A 17,315-nucleotide genomic window follows, 5' to 3' on the forward strand; every position below is an offset into this window, starting at 1 on the left:
CAGTGTGGAAAGCGCTGGGCTGGAGCCTTCCTTTCTTGGTTCAGGCCAAACAACTCATTCATTCAGACAGTAAGAAATTAATTAATAAGGCACATTTGATGTGTCCTATTAAACCAGGGGTCCCCAAACTAAGGCCCGGGGGCCGGATGCGGCCCATCGAAGCCATTTATCCGGCCCCCATGGCACAAGGGCAGAAGGGGGTTGGGCCAAATGACCCAAGGGGTCTTTTCTTCTCTTACAACCATTAATAATAATAATAATAATAATAATAATAATAATAATAATATTGAGGCTGGGAGGCCATCTGTCAGGGGTGCTTTGCTTGTGCTTTTGATGCACAAAGGCAGAAGGGGGTTGGACTAGATGGCTCAAGGGGTCTCTTCCAAACATCATCATCATCATCATCATTATTATTAACATTGAGGCTGGGAAGCCATCTGTCAGGGGTGCTTTGCTTGTGCTTTTGGTGCACAAAGGCAGAAGGGGATTGGACTCAATGGCCCAAAGGGTCTCTTCCAACCCTTTTTATTATTATTATTATTATTATTATTATTATTATTATTATTATTAATTATTGCTCGGTGGCCAACTATAGTCCGGCCCTCCAATGGTCCAAAGGATCGTGAACTGGCCCCCTGTTTAAAAAGTTTGGGGACCCCTGTATTAAACAGTCAGAAAATCACTAGTGGTTTATCAGTGTCCCTTTCTCCAAACTAATGCTGGGAAATAATCACAGCAGACTATAAAAAGCAATACAAGGTGGCATTTTAAAAAAAACAAACGTATTTCTTAATTTGGTTAATTCAATAGCTTTGACTGGGGATGGAGTTGCCCTTCCTCATCTATCTATTTGTCTATGTATCTATTATTTCTCTCTATGTGTGTATTTTGATGGGAGACTGCCAGTGAGCACCAGGTGTTAGAGAAAGATGATAGCAAAATCCACCTCTGGGTATTATTATTATCTTTATTTAGATCCGGCCTTTCTCCCCATGGGGATTCAAGTCAGCGAGCATCCACCCACACCAAACAGTTAAAAAGACCAATACAAAAGTTAAGAAAACAATTAAATAACAGTGTAGTAAAAACACAATTAAAATACAGGAAATACACTAAAATTGCCTTTAAAACTTATACTCCTCCAATCCCACCCTCTCTCTCTCCAGAGCCTCCCCTTACCCTTCTCCAAAAGCATGTTGGCAGAGGAAAATCTTGACCTGCTTGCGGAAAGTCAGCAAGGATGGGGCCTCTACCATACCCCGGGGCAGAGTTCCACTACTGTACAGCTCTCATTTAGGAAGTTCTTCCTAGTGTTCAGGCGGAATCTCCTTTCCTGTAGTTTGAAGCCACTGTTCTGTGTCTTAGTCTCCAGGGCAAGCCTGCTCCCTCCTCCTTATGACTTCCCCTCACATATCTATACATGGCTATCATGTCTCCTCTCAGCCTTCTCTTCTGCAGATTAAACATGCCCAGTTCTTTAAGCTGCTCCTCATAGGGCTTGTTCTCCAGGACCTTGATCATTTTAGTCGCCCTCTTCTGGAAACATTCCAGCTTGATGATCGTGCCTTCTAAGCCTTAATCCAAGTCAGGCATGGGCAAACTTCGGCCCTCCAGGTGTTTTGGACTTCAACTTCCACAATCCCTAACAGCCTACCAGCTGTTAGGAATTGTGGGAGTTGAAGTCCAAAACACCTAGAGGGCTGAAGTTTGCCCATGCCTGATTTAGGCCATCTGCTTCATCCACACTCCAAAACCTTGCCTCAAAATGCGAGGTTGAGGACTTGTCTGTAGCTGTACAGTACAGAGGAGTCTAAGGGAGGGTATTCTTTGTCCAAGAAAACCCAATGAAATGGCTAAAAGAGGCAACTTGAAGGCTCATAAGTCTGCCTATGAGCCTATTTACGATATGTATGCATCTCTCCCTCTCCTCAGGCCAGCAAGGGCAAACTTGGGCCCTCCGGGTGTTTTGGACTCCAACTCCCACAATTCCTAACGGCCTCAGGCCCTTTCCTTTTCCCCCTCAGCCGCTAAAGCGGCTGAGGGGGAAAAGGAAGGGGCCTGAGGCCGTTAGGAATTGTGGGAGTTGGAGTCCAAAACACCTGGAGGGCCGAAGCCTGCCCCCGCCTGAGCAAAGACCTCCCTCTGTCCAAGCCCGGCCTTTTCCCAGCGTCCTCACGCGGGGCGGAGCTTCCTCCTCCTGCGTCCCTCTCTGAAGCGAGGGAGGGAGGGAAGGGGCGGGGCCAAGAGAGAGAGGGAGAGCGCGAGCCCGAGCGCGCGCCTCTTCTGCCGCCGCTGCTGTTTCTTATTTCCGTGCGGGGTGCAGTAGTGCATTCAGCGGCGCCGTGTCCCCCGCCCTCCCCCCCGTCCTTTTCCGAGCAGCGCGAGGGACGGAGAGGAGGCTTCGGAGCCACCGAGGAGCGCTTGAGGGGTCGCCATGAGCTGGGGCACGGAGCTGTGGGTGAGTCCCCCGCCTGGCTTCAGGCTTCATTGTGTCTGGCAGGAGGCACAGGAGAGAAGGGAAGAAAGGGAAGGCGCCTTTGTTGAGGGAAGCGCCTGAGGAGGCGGGGGGGGGGGGGGGAAGGGGGCATTCTGTGGGTCTCCCGTAGGGCGGGAAAGGAGGGGGCGGGGCTCCCACAAGGGACAGGTCTTCGGTGCCTATTATTTCCCTCAGCCCTTATCTCCCGAAAGGGCCAGGGCGCTCCTTTCCACCACTCTCTCTTTTCTCTGAAACGCCTTTTGGAGTATTTGCATATTGAGAGATGGGACCCATGTCTCCCCACGACATTCAAATGCGTTTGGGTGGGGGGGGGGGTAGGGTTTGGTTCCCCGTGGATACAGAAACCCTTGGATGCTCAAGACCCTTGGGAGACAGCGGTGGGCCCAATTTCACAGATTTCCGTTCTCATCGGGTCCATCCTTTGAAACACCCAACAGTGGTAGAAAGGATGCCCCTAGATAAAAAGGTAAAGGTTTCCCCTGACGTTAAGTCCAGTCATGTCTGACTGGGGGTTGGTGCTCATCTCAATTTCTAAGCCGAAGAGCCGGCGTTGTCCATAGACACCTCCAAGGTCATGTGGCCGGCATGACTGCATGGAGCCCCTAGATAAAAGGACAAAAACACGATTTGCTATACATATATGAGTGTGTGTGTATACATAGACATACATATATATGTGTATGTATATGTACACACATACATGCACACACATATATATGTGTGTATACATAATGTGTTTGTTTCTATGTGTATGTCTGTTGCCGTGAGTTTTCCGGGTTGTATGGCCATGTTCCAGAAGCATTCTTTCCTGACATTTCGCCTGCATCTATGGCAGGCATGCTCAGAGGTTGTGAAGTCTGTTGAAAACTATGCAAGTGGGGTTTATATATCTGTGGAATGTTCCGGGTGGAAGAAATAACTCTTGTCTGTTTGAGGCAGGTGTGAATGTTTCAATTGAATAGTCTGGCAGCTTCAAAGCCTGGTTGCTTCCTGTTTGGGGGAATCCTTTGTTGGCAGGTGTAAGCTGGCCCTGATTGTTTCATGTCTGGAATTCCCCTTGTTTTTCAGTGTTGTTCGTTATTTACTGTCCTGGTTTTAGAGGTTTTTTTTTTAAATACAGGTAGCCAGATTTTGTTCATTTTCATGGTTTTCTGCTTTCTGTTGAAATTGTCCACATGCTTTTGGATTTCAATGGCTTTTCTGTGTAGTCTGACATGGTGGTTGTTAGAGTGGTTCAGCATTTCTGTCTTCTCAAATAATATGCTTTTTATATATTTATTTAAGAAATTTATATCCCGCTTTTCTCCACTCAAGGGCTCGAGGCGGCTTACTGCCAATAAAACATACAACATAAAAAGTTAAAACCAAGTTAAAACAATAAATATTAGACATGCTGTAAACTCTAATTAAAAACAGTAAAATAAATTATACTAACCCAATCGTAATAATAATAATAATAATAGAGCTTTATTTGTATCCCACCACCATCTTCCCAAAGGCGGCTCACAGAAAACACTTGCATCTAACAAACTCATTTAGTATCATTGAATTGTGATCCCTCAGAGGCTTCCTTTAATAGGGAGGTTTTATATAGTTCCAAGCTGTGGATAGTGGAATCCATGGATACGGAGGGATGACAATACACCTTATGCTCCTGACCTGAACATAATAGTATACCCAAGCCCTGGATGTTAGAATGATGATGATGTTATTTATTTATACCTTGTTTTATATCCCCAAAGAGAACTCAAAGCGGTTTAACATAAAAGCATCAGCATAACAATTTACAAATATACACATATATGAATAGGATTAAATATTATTATATTTATTTATACCCGGCTTTATCTCCCTGAATGGGACTCAAAGTAGCTGAACATGAAAACATTAGCATAACCATTTAAAAATATACAAATAGACAAACATTAAAACAGGATTACATGTAACCAGTATTAAAAAATTCCAAGTTAAAGACCACTAAAACTCATTCAAAGTTAAAAAACCAAGTTAAAAATTCACCGATACAGAGGGCTGAAAATAATAATATACTCATTATTTTACAATAATTGTGTGCATGGAACAAAGTTTCTGTAGGTTGAACCATCCGAAAGCAAAGATGCCACTATCTCAATCATCCAAGTGGACAATTTTGGAGTTTCCCGGATTTCTGGATAAGGGCTACTTACTGGGGCTTGATCTGGTTTGTAGAGTGAACCTCCCCTCCATTTCTTAAACAAAGAAACTGCCCGAGCACCGGCAATAGGGATCCATTAAGGGTTTCCTGCTGAGAGACTCTGGCGACTGCATGTCCTGGTTTCCTGTTCAGGAAGAAAATAAAGGTGAAAAGGTCTTTGAGGCTTGCCAGTTCCTTCGGGTGTGAGTCATCCTGCTCTGGGAGCAGTAGACAATGCTGCCTTCCTAGGGAATGGCTACCAGTCAAGAAGAAAAGGAGGTGTGTTAGGCTCCATGGGAGGTATTGGTTTAGGGCACCGCAGTCTTGCCAACGAACCGGGAACACTGCTTGCTAACTCGCAGCCAAACCTTCATTGCAATTTAATTGAGCTCTGAAGGTTAAAATGAGAGGGACTCTTGATTGCAATCTTGTTGACTCGGGTTTGCGAGATGGAACTGAATCACCAGGGAACCCATTTGCTGCCGTTTGGGAAGACGTACAGTTCTCTTTATCAGGGTATGAGGAACGGGCTAATAGTTTGCTGCGCTGTCCACGTATACACAGTCCCTGCCTATGAAAAACCCATTACTAGAACTTACTGATAGTAACAGTGGTGGGCAAGCCCAATATACACAGAGCTCTGTGGTGCTTACAACAACATGACACAATGCTTAAGGCTCCACTAGTGGGCCTCACAGATAATTCTTAATTTTGGTTAGATAAATGGATGGAGAGTAATGAGGAATTTTGAACAAGAGGAAGCAACCTAGAGGCCTAGTTGCGAACTGCATAGACTGGTATATGATTGTTTGTTGAAAGATGGAGATGACAGAGAACTTCTGTAAAATATGATGTTTCGGTTGTTCATATGACTGATCAGGAAGTCTTGTCGTGTAATTCCTTCCCTCTGTCTTAACTAGTGATTTGACATAGCTTTCAGTGGCAAAATACTTTTTTTAGATATAGCAGTTTTCACATAAGTTTTGAAAGATCAATTAGAAAATTGAAAATATGTTAACAAAAATATTTGCAAAAGACAACAGCAAATGCACAGTGAGTGTCACTTATCCAAAATGCTAGGGGGTAAGAAATGTTTTGGATTTTGACTTTATTCTTACTTTGAAATATCAATTTTTGAATATACGTATATAATTAGATATCTTGGGGACGTGACCCAAGCCTGAACATGAAATTAATTTATGTTTCATATACACTTTGTACATATAACTTGAAGGTGGTTTTATATGTGATTTTAAATAATGAAACATAGCTTGTGTACATTGAAGCATCAGAAAGCAAAGGTGTCACAATCTCAGCTACCCCCATGGATAGTTTTGGATTTAGGAGTATTTTTGATTTCAGAATTTCAGCTAATGGATGGGCAACCTGTATAACAGATATTCATGTTATATTAAAAAAAGGCAAAGGTTTTCCCCTGATGTTAAGTTCAGTCGTGACCGACTCTGGTGGTTGGTGCTCATCTCCATTTCTAAGCCGAAGAGCCAGTGTTGGCCATAGACACCTCCAAGGTCATGTGGCCGGCATGACTGCATGGAGTGCCGTTACCTTCCTGCCGAAGCAGTACCTATTGATCTACTCACATTTGCATGTTTTCGAACTGCTAGGTTGGCAGGAGCTGGGGCTAACAGCGGGCGCTCATTCCGCTCCCGGGATTTGAACCTGGGACCTTTTGGTCCGCAAGTTCAGCAGCTCAGCACTTTAACACACTGTGCCACAAGGGGCCCCACATGTTATATTAGGGATTGATATAATTCTGTTGAATTCATATAATATCATGTAATTGTGTTCTGATCAGTTTAAAAACAAAATATTGATTTTATAAACAGGCATAAGCATCCCAAAGGCACCAAATCATGTTTGATAATGGAAGCTGAGCAGGATCAGTTCTGGTTAATATTTGGATAGGAGGCCACCAATGAATATCAGGTGCAGTTAGCTATTTTTCAGAGGAAGGAATGGACAAAACCACTTCTGAGTATTCCTTGCCTAAGAAGGTGACAAGCAACTTGAAGGCACATACCTACCCCTAGGTTGCGTCATTTAAGGATTATACTTTCGTATTCATTAAGTAAACTGTCTTTGGGGAGTGTAAGGAAATTAAGCGTTTGTTTAAAAGATGGAGCCCAACTTGCTTTTAAATCATGGCAATTATGGTACTCTGGGTATTGTTGGCCTACAACTCCCATCAACCCTAGCAAGCTCAGCAAATAGTGAGAGATTCTGAAAGCTGCAATCCAAAAACTTCTGGAGACTCGCAGTTTCACACTTCTGCTGTAAACTAGGTCAAGATTGCAGGATGTTTGTCCTTTGATGTTGCCCAATTGCATCCCTCACAATTGGCTATGTTGTCTGAGGCTGGTGAGAATTGCAGTTCAACAATATCTGGAGGGCAGCAAGTGCCTCACCCATGTTTTAGTGTCTAAGGTTCTCACAGACACTAAAATGGAAGCAAAAGTTTTCAAAAACCTTATGGTTTTTTGGGATTTTTTTGTAATCATTTTAGCTTAACTGCTTCTTTCTTTGTCATTTGAAATTGTAATTATGATGTAGTGGAGACAAACCAATATTAAACCACAGTTTGTGGAATTACTTTTCATTGTAGCTTCTTTTCATCAGCATCAATCATAGTTTAGGGACTGGAGGTCCAACAAATAGATTGATCTAAAATGGCTGTGGAGTAATTTCTAATGGATACTTACCTAGACTGGCTGTTTTAGTGTTACTGTAGTAGGCAGCTTGCACTCTCCCCCATTTTGGGATTGGGGTTTTGTTTTGTTTTTTTGTTTGTTTGGGATTTTTTTGCACTTAAAGTCAAAGTAGATTTTTTTTTTGAAGATCAGGATGTTTAAAATAAATTAATAAATTAATTTGAGGGTATATAATTAAAATAAGACTTTGATTTTGAGAAGCAAATTTTTGGTTCTAAAAAACATATTCATTGTATGTTTTATACTCCATATTTCTGCATAAAATACACCCAAAGTGATATTTTTAAATTGTGTGAATGTAATGCTTAGCCATCCTTCTGCTGACTTGGCACCATCTGTCTTGGGCTCTGTCAGACTCTTTTGACCTGTGTAGATGATGTGCTAATGTATTCCTTTGCAAACCATGTCCTCCCTTGTATTTTCTTAGACCTCAAGAGCTTCTGGAAACAGCATGTAATCTTTCTCTCATTGCTTCACAACATCATACTGCTGCTAAATTGATATTGGGTAGTACAAAGTGAAAAATGTAGTACTCATCAAAATCATAAAAATATGTTTCTGCAAATTCAACAGATTTTGTTTCTGTTTTTAAGTGGTGCCTAGTGAAGCATCTCTAAAAATATTAAATCAGACTGGTAAGTTCAGTAAGTAATATTACTGTGTTCAGTTCAAATGCCATCTGCTATTGTTGTTTTTGTTACCTTGTCATAGACCTACCTGCTTTTTCTTTGAATTCTGAGTGCGCTCTCCTAGGTGCTGTGTTAACTGATGGTAAAAGCTGGTGGAAATAGAAATGAAATCACAATAAAGCATTTTGCTGAGGCTGTGGCACTTGAGAAAGAATGAAGAGTCTAATGAAACATATACAGTAATCTACTTTGAACATTGGTCTAATTTAAGACAGTGTGTAATTGAAGTTTTAACAATAAAGATGTGCATGTCTTTACAGAAGCTGCATGGGGCTTATGGATGTGTATGCAGTACAGACCCTCTCTAAAATGATGTAGGGAGACTATATGTAAATAGGATGTAATGATCTTATGTGAAATCAATGGAACTGCTAAGCTTCAGTTTCTCAGCATATGTGTGTATTTGTGTGTGTGTGTGTGTGTGTGTGTGTGTATATATATATATATAAACATACACACATATAAAAGAAACTACATTTCAGACCTCTTGTAGATTAAAATTTGTGTTTTTAAAACAGTTAATGAACATTTCTTTGCTAGTTGTTTGTTCTACTTTAGATGGAATGAGACACATTTCTGTTTTAAAACATCACACACCCATATGGCATACAGGTTTATTTAATGTTCATAATTTAATGCAATTAATTTGCAGTGCTTTCAAATGTTTTTATTAGAATGTCAGGTAGCATTGTAATAAAAATAAATAACTAAATATAATAATCCTGTAATATATTTTGAAAAACTATACATTTTCTTTTCTTTTTTTAGCAGAGAGAAAAGAATGTTGAAGTGTCCTTTGTTGTGTATTTCAGGGCCCTTCCACACAGCCCTATAACCCAGAATATCAAGACAGATAATCCACAATATTGTCTTTAAACTGGATTATCTGAGTCCACACTGCCATATAATCCAGTTCAATGGATTATATACAGCTGTGTGGAAGGGGCCTCAGATACCTTTTTAGAGTCAGGTGTGGCAATTTAGGGTGTTCCTGGAAAGTCTGGTTCTCAGAAGTATGTTCTTGTTTACTTTCTATCTAGGGACTATTTATAATAAAATATTTTTTAAAAAGAGGATGATGTATGGATTACTTTATTTGAACTGGAATCCTTGTTTTGTAACAAAAACCAAGGATTGTGAATTGGAAGTACAGCTCATGGTCCAAATTGATTCAGTGTCTGTATTTAAGCAAAATGTTTGTTACACTGAGTCATTCTAAGATATGCTTCATTAAAGTGATATCATCTTACTAGATTTTATGTTATTAATACAAAGTACTGCTGTATCCAAATAAACAAACATGCTTGATCTTTTTGTTAATCGTGATTAAAATCTCTTTTCTGAGATCCTTGAAATTACTGTAGACTTTCTAACACTCTAAATATCGCAATAGAGCTAATTCAGTGGTGAACTACAGTAGGGGGATATGATTAATAGAACACAAAAAGAGGAAAACTCTTAAACAGTCTTTATTCAGCTGTAGTGCATTTTAAACAGTCTTCAGGGTACTATTCTTACTACAGGGTACAGGCACATTATTCTCCTTGAATTGGCTTTTCATCATGATCTGATGCTGTCTGTTTCAGCATGATGTAATTGTAATTGCTAATGGAAATTTAGAAAAATCTAATACTGCATAGTTTTAGAGTATTATAATAACTGACAATATTATTTTTCTTATCTTGATCCATAGGCACTGCCATTTATGGATGTAAATGGTACAATGTGTTATGTGTATATTGATCTATCCTGATCCTTGAATCCATTTTTCCATTCTGTATCTCATTGGAATCGAAGGGAGATAGGCATAAACAGATAATCAGACAACATTTATGTTTCTCTCCTTCCAGTATTAAAAACTGCATGTACAGCAGGCTTTAGCAAAACCTGCTTATTGTTGAATATTGGCTGTATTTCAGTGTGAACTCTATGCTTATTCTAATTTCTTCAAAAGAGTTACTTGTCCACATAATAAGCTTCTTATATGTGTTAAGAGCCTTCAAGTGGAATTGTCTCAGTTTGTAAGGATTTGTTGAGTGACTCTACATACCATTTTAAATGTTTAAGGAGGCTATTTCATGTGGTTTGGGGAGACTGAGTAATGGTCATAATCTTGCTGTAGAACAGCTGCATCTAGTAGCAAGCTGGCTAGGTGAGGCATTGAGCAGTGTTGATATAGCTATGCAGGACTGTCTGTATCTCCACAGGATATTGGGTACTCAAGAGGAACAGTTCCTTTCTTGCCCGAACCTGCTTGAGTTAATAAATTGTCTCTACTAGCCACCTAAAATAATTCAGAAGTCAGTAAGCAACACACCCCTGGCTTTCATTCTTCAGAGTTCAGTTTGAAATCTTCTAGTTTACTACAGTCAGCCCTCCACATTCATTGGGATTAGGATCACAGGACTCCTGTGAAAGTGAAAAACTGCAAATAAAGACATTACTATTTTTTTCACCTGAAATAATACCTCTCTGGGAATTTCTAGGTCCTCCAACATGACTAGTCAACTTCTGTTGTAAGCTGACCGTAGAATCATACTACAGGACCTAGTGATTCTTAGAGACGTGTTTTCTCTAAAAATATCCAGATCCTCCATAGGAAATGACCAGAGGAAATTTTTCATGGAGTCACACTGAAAGACCAAGAGATTTCTAGAAAGAACATTTTTATCAAATCTTGAATAATCAGATCTACAAAAGTCAAACTTAGAAATGTGGAGGGCTGTTAGTAGTTTATTTTTGCAGTGTGCTTGGAAAAGAAAAATACAGCAACTTTAATTCTATATATTTCTTAAGGAATGGTCTGTTGCATTCAGAATAGGAAGCCGTACTGGAATGTGGCCGTGGCAGATTCTCAGCTACAGATTGCAAAATGTTATGACTCTAGTTTTGAAGCAGGCTTTTGTAGTGCTCTTGAGTGAGAGTCCTAGCTGTTTTTAGAGGGGTTTCTTATCTACTTACTTTATGTGGATGGTTGAGACTGTCTCAGATAAAAGTGTTCTCTTCAGTTTCCATAATGGAATTGTCTCAGATAAATACAAAAAGCCCACAAAAATGTTACCAGACGTCCTGCAGAATGAGTTGTAGGGCAACTTGAATGACAGGTTTGGCAAGTTACTTGCCTCAGAGGTATTGTTACTCCCTCCAAATTAACTGGCACATAGTTAACTGTCAAGCTACCTTACTCTAAAGTTGTGAAGTTTGTTTGGGGCATGAAAGTGATATACTTTACTAGCCAATCGTTGCTCTTGTTGAATTTAATTTTACTTAATAGCTAATGTTTCTGTCGTTGTCTGAGTTAATGGCCACCTGATACTTCTTGTTCGGTTTCCAGAGTAAGTGAATCACTGATCTTGAGATGCTAGTCAAATCTTCTAGGTCAGTAGTGATAGTCCACTATTTTTCAGCTGAATTATTTAAACTGATCTGCCAAAGTGGATATCTTGTTGTTCTTGGTATGCTGCCAATTAATGGCAACTGTATGAGAGACCTTCAGGAGATTGACAGTTAGCCTGTTCTGGTCTTGCAAACTCGGCATCATGTCATGATAAATGCACCCGATGTAGTCAAATCTACCTATAGTGCAGTCTTTTTTCCTAACACCTTAACCTTTATCAAGGACTGCCACCTTTCCTGCTGAGTCATGTTGTCTCGTGATATACCTAGAGCACAATAGCTTCATTGTAGTCATTTTTGTTTATTGGGCGAGTTCAGGTTTGATTTGCTGTTCAATACATCACAATATCTTTCACAAATATATCTGACATAGTTCTCTAAGCTATGTGGCACCACTGCAAAACATTGAATGTTTTCTGCAAGGTGTGGAAAAGAGACTTCCCCAAGAATCATAGATTTCCTTATCCTTTCCTCCACCCCAATATATAAATCAGGAACATGGCATCTTGGAAGTGAAAGGGTGAGCAGGATAGACTCCTGGAACAGATGTGAATCTGTCTCATTACTATGACTTTGAATGATGAATAGTTTTGGAATTCTATTTCTGCTCTTTGAAAATGAAAGTGAGATCTTTGAAAGTTAAAGTGTTAGAACTTGGCACATCTTGAAGTCTGACTGATGTAGAATTGGGCTTTCATAATCCAGAGCTTTGATTCTCAGGATATCTGATGTGGAGGACCAGACATTTTTGCACACAGCATGACAGGGACCAGTAACATATTTGTAGCTATTGAATGCAATTTTTTATTTTCTAAAAACCTGCCAGGGATCAGTTGCCAAAGCTCATGTTAAGTGAACACCACTGAGTAGCATTGATTTAGAGCCTCTTAAATGCACAAAGCATTGAAGTAATGCAGTCCATACATATACAGTCATCCCACTGCATTGGCAGACTTAACTTATTCATGGATTTCATGGATATTTGGGTTCTCCAGCATGACTCTGTGATCAACTTCTTCCAGAATTTAACTGTAAAATTATGCTGGAGAACATAAGAGATTCCTAGACCGAACATTTTTTATGCATTTCTAGGTCCTCCGGCATGATTCATGGTCAGTATCTGGCAGAAGTAGACCACAGAGTCATGCTGAAGGACCCAGTGATTCCTAGAAAGATGTTCTCTCAGGTTTAAAAAATAGTGTGTTTTTTTAAACACATGAGACTGAATGCGAAAAAAGAAGATCTCACCCAAAAAGGGAACAGATTATTATATATTTTAAACTTACCTAGTTAGTGCATCCAGAACAGTGTAAAGTAGTGGATACTGGACTGATTCTGGTCCCTGAACAGTCAGCTATAGGCCTCTGGTAAGTTTCCCAGAAAGGAGGATGTTTTACAATATGTACATTTACAATATGTAAAAGTCTGTTCCCCCTTTGGGTGATACCATTTGGTTTTGTAGTTAACCCCCTGCTAACCCCTGTATATGTAGTGCTGTCAGATATTCCAAGTATTGCCCATATTCACTAATAGTAATAACTGACAATGTTATAAATATTGTTTCCTGGCTCAGGTCTCACATGTATATAAGGCTGAGTATTGGATGTTTTCATTGCAAGTATAGGAAACCAGGCTTTATTGAGTGAAACTTTAGCTGAGTATTAATAGCAGATGCCAAAATCTATTGATCATTGTAAATATTTAAAATAAAATAAATATATAAGTGTTGTGGCAAACCTATACTTTGGTGAGCCTTTTGACTTGGGTTAGTTCTACTTTTGCTACTTAACTATAACATACCATGTTTTTAGGATAACACATGCTTGTAACAAGTTCATTTGCTATGCATGCAGTGAGGCTACCCTTTATTGCAATTTAGTGATATTTTGTCAGAAAGCCTGTGGAGTGATCTTTTGGGGGTAATTTTCCATTTTTTCCAGCTTAACTAGAGAAGACTATACCTAAGGTTTGAGCCAGAATAGAAATTAAAGATAGCATTTACTCTGCTCTTTTTTGCATGATTCCTGTTGAAATGAAGGCTGTATACGAGAGATTGGCAAATGGCACCTGAAATTTGCAGTAATCAAAATCCCTCCTCCTCCTCCTCCATCTACCTTCATCATCTTCAGAAAATATACTAATATGCTAAAGGGAAACTGCCAATAAATCCCAGGTGCTATAGGCTATACATTTCAGAGTAAGGGACTGGCAAAACCACCACTATTTCTTGCCAAAGAAAACCTTATGAAATTTATGGGATTATCATAAGTTGGCAGGCCGAAGGCCCATACACAGAAACTTAATGTATGTGTTATGAATCTTTAAATTAAACATTTGTTTCATGACATAGTCTTTTAAAAGCGAGGCAGCTCTTTATGGCAAGTATCAAACTGCAGTCTATTGAAAATGCTGGCCATTTCAATAAACTGGTTTAATGTACAGGTTTGTTTTTTAACACTTCTATTTATTAAATATTTGCAGAGCAGGGAGGCACTGTTAAATCTATGTGGCTTGGACTCATACCCAACAAATAATGCTTTATGGATGTTCTATTCAGACTGTAATGGGTGAGCATGTTTCGAGTGTTGTGTGTGAAACTACCATTTGATAATTGAAAGTGGTTGACTTTATTTAGCTGGCTAAAGGAGTAGGTAAGATTAGAAAATTGAGCTTTACTCAACTTATTTATTTTGTGTAAAAAGCATTGCATAATAAATAAGTTTAAAAGTGATAAAATAAAGGAATCACAAGCAACTAAATAGTTTTAGACCAAAAGCGAGCAATAGTGACCGCATTATCCGTAGGTTTAAACAACTCCTCCTCCATGCATGAGGCAGGGCATTGTGGGCAAGCATACAGATGAGGAGTTGTTTGTTCTGCTCCACAGTCACACAAGGAGGAGGATTCCTCCAGGTAGTGCCATCTTGCCAGGTTGTCTTTTGATCTGCCCACTCTGCTTCTGAATCTGTTTAGGGACTTCCAAGTTGCTCATTCTTGGTTTGCCCCTGGAGGCAGACCCCCGAGGGGGGGCATCCATTTGGAATTGCCTGGTTTAGCTGCCCAGAGGGATACTCTTGCTGTTGCTGGAGGAACATTAAGAGGAGTGGTGGTTTTCATGAAACTTTTCCTTGATTTGAGTCTACTGGGAGGGGGCTGATAGTCATGCAGTGGATGGCTTTCACAATGTTCAACCTTATTTCTCTCACAGTTAGCAGCAACTTCCCATCGCACATCGGGGGGGGGGCAATGTCAGCTAACTTGTAGAGTTTATCAGCAGGTGCAGGTTTAAGGCATCCTGTGATTATTCTGCATGTTTCATTCAGTACTGTGTCCACTTGCTTCGCATGGGCAGACTTGTGCCAGACAGGACAGGCGTACTCAGCAGTTGAGTAAGACAAGGCCAGGGCTGATGTTCTTATCAATTGTGGGTCTGCATCCCATGCAATGCCAGTAAGTTCCCGCAGGATGTTATTGCGTGCAGCACCAAAGGGTGCTCACCAATGCGTCGTCTTCATCTTGGAAAGAAGTCACGAGTGGAGTGCCGCAGGGTTTTGTCCTGGGCCCGATTCTGTTTAACATCGTTATTAACGACTTAGATGAAGGGTTAGAAGGCATGATCATCAAGTTTGCGGATGACACCAAACTGAGAGGGATAGCCAACACTCTAGAAGAAAGGAGCAGAATTCAAAACGATCTTAACAGACTAGAGAGATGGGCCGAAACTAACAAAATGAAGTTCAACAGGGACAAATGCAAGATACTTCATTTCGGCAGAAAAAATGGAATGCAAAGATATAGAATGGGGGACGCCTGGCTAGACAGCAGTATGTGTGAAAAAGATCTTGGAGTCCTTGTGGACAACAAGTTGAACATGAGCCAGCAATGTGATGCGGCTGCTAAGAAAGCCAACGGGATTTTGGCCTGCATCAATAGGGATATAGCGTCTAGATCCAGGGAAGTCATGCTCCCCCTCTATTCTGCCTTGGTCAGACCACACCTGGAATACTGTGTCCAATTCTGGGCACCGCAGTTGAAGGGAGATGTTGACAAGCTGGAAAGTGTCCAGAGGAGGGCAACTAAAATGATCAAAGGTCTGGAGAACAAGCCCTATGAGGAGCGGCTTAAAGAACTGGGCATGTTTAGCCTACAGAAGAGAAGGCTAAGAGGAGCCATGTACAAATATGTGAGGGGAAGTCATAGGGAGGAGGGAGCAAGCTTGTTTTTTGCTGCCCTGCAGACTAGGATGCAGAACAATGGCTTCAAACTACAGGAAAGGAGATTCCACCTGAACATCAGGAAGAACTTCCTCACTGTGAGAGCTGTTCGGCAGTGGAACTCTCTCCCCCGGACTATGGTGGAGGCTCCTTCTTTGGAGGCTTTTAAACAGAGGCTGGATGGCCATCTGTCGGGGGTGCTTTGAATGCGATTTCCTGCTTCTTGGCAGGGGGTTGGACTGGAAGGCCCATGAGGTCTCTTCCAACTCTACTATTCTATGATTCTATACTTTGTGCTTGGTGTTCATGCAGTGTTTTCTATATGTTAGTGTTCAATCTAAGGTGACACCACGATATTTAGGATGGAAACAGTGTTCGAGCTCTTGGCCTTCCCAAATAACTTTCAGTTTCCTGTTGGCTTCAAGGTACGTAGGTGGAAAGCACACACTTGTGTCTTGGCAGGGTTAGGCTTCAGGTGGTTATCTTTGTAGTAGCTGGAGAGATCTTGCAAGGCATTAGTGAGTTGGTTTTCAGCTGTTTCAAAATCTTTTGCTTGTGTTGTTAGGCCAAGGGTTTGTGTGTGTGTGTCAGGAACCACTTGAGAAACTGCAAGTCGCTTCTGGTATGAGAGAATTGGCCGTCTGCAAGGACGTTGCCCAGGGGACGCCCGGATGTTTTTACCATCCTTGTGGGGGGCTTCTCTCATGTCCCCACATGGAGCTGGAGCTGATAGAGGGAGCCTTTGGATCAGCAACCCAACCTTCAAGTTGCAAGGCTTTAACCCACTATGCCACCGAGGTCATCAGCATATATAAAGCTAAACTTAGAACAGTGGTTCTCAACGTGGGATCCCCAGATGTTTTTGGCCTATAACTCCCAGAAATCCCAGCCAGTTTACCAGCTGTTAGGATTTCTGGGAATTGAAGGCCAAAAACATCTGGGGACCCCAGCTTGAGAACCACTGACATAGAGGGATATAACCTAAGATTTGGCTGGCACATATATTTATGGTATGGAAAAGATAGAATTAATAAAGATTTCAACATCCTGTAAGAGCAAGTCTATTTACGATTTGGAAAAGACATAAGACTGAGGTGGAACAGAAAAACCTGCTATGACTATGCCCTCTGGAAGCAATGTTAAATCCAAATTTTTAATGAGGAAATGAGAACCTATAGGGAGTAGTTAAAGGAAAAGAGAACTGGAAACTTAAAGGAAGAGAAGAGTTAGGGACAAATGCTTGGTTTCACTATCACCAATTATACGATAGATTTACAAAAGATAAAGTAGTATTCGCTAAAAGAAAATCAGAATTGGATAATAATTTAGAGAAGAGGCATAAGGGACTAATTTTCAGATTATATAGATAGGTACATATTAGAGTATTACCTAGAGGATAATCAAATAAAAACAACAGTGATCTCGTGGACCAAAGGTTTTGGGAAAAATATTGAGTTGGATGATTGGGAATACTTGTGAGAAAGAGGATTTAAATTTTCAATAACAGGATCTATTAGAAAGAACATGTACAAAAATGTTTTACAGAAGCTATAAAGCACCTGATATAATAGTTAAAATAGACAAATCTCACCAGGGGTGTGGGGTGTGTGTTGGAGA

At 40.6% G+C, this 17,315-nt stretch overlaps 1 protein-coding gene across 3 annotated transcripts in view; it reads left to right on the plus strand.

The window, feature by feature from the left end:
• The first annotated feature begins 2,241 nt into the window (after positions 1–2,241).
• The window catches only part of fnbp1l (formin binding protein 1 like), an 88,803-nt gene continuing 73,729 nt past the window's right edge, over positions 2,242–17,315 (plus strand). For 2 of the 3 annotated variants that reach the window (XM_062977954.1, XM_062977955.1), the window contains exon 1: positions 2,242–2,458. In XM_062977954.1, coding sequence (XP_062834024.1) covers positions 2,435–2,458 — 24 coding nt within the window. In that variant the 5' untranslated portion in view covers positions 2,242–2,434. The remainder of the gene's footprint in view (positions 2,459–17,315) is intronic. The other variant, XM_062977956.1, reaches the window with a different exon arrangement.

Source organism: Anolis carolinensis, chromosome 4 (genome assembly GCF_035594765.1).
Source record: "Anolis carolinensis isolate JA03-04 chromosome 4, rAnoCar3.1.pri, whole genome shotgun sequence".
Classification (NCBI taxonomy): domain Eukaryota; kingdom Metazoa; phylum Chordata; class Lepidosauria; order Squamata; family Dactyloidae; genus Anolis; species Anolis carolinensis.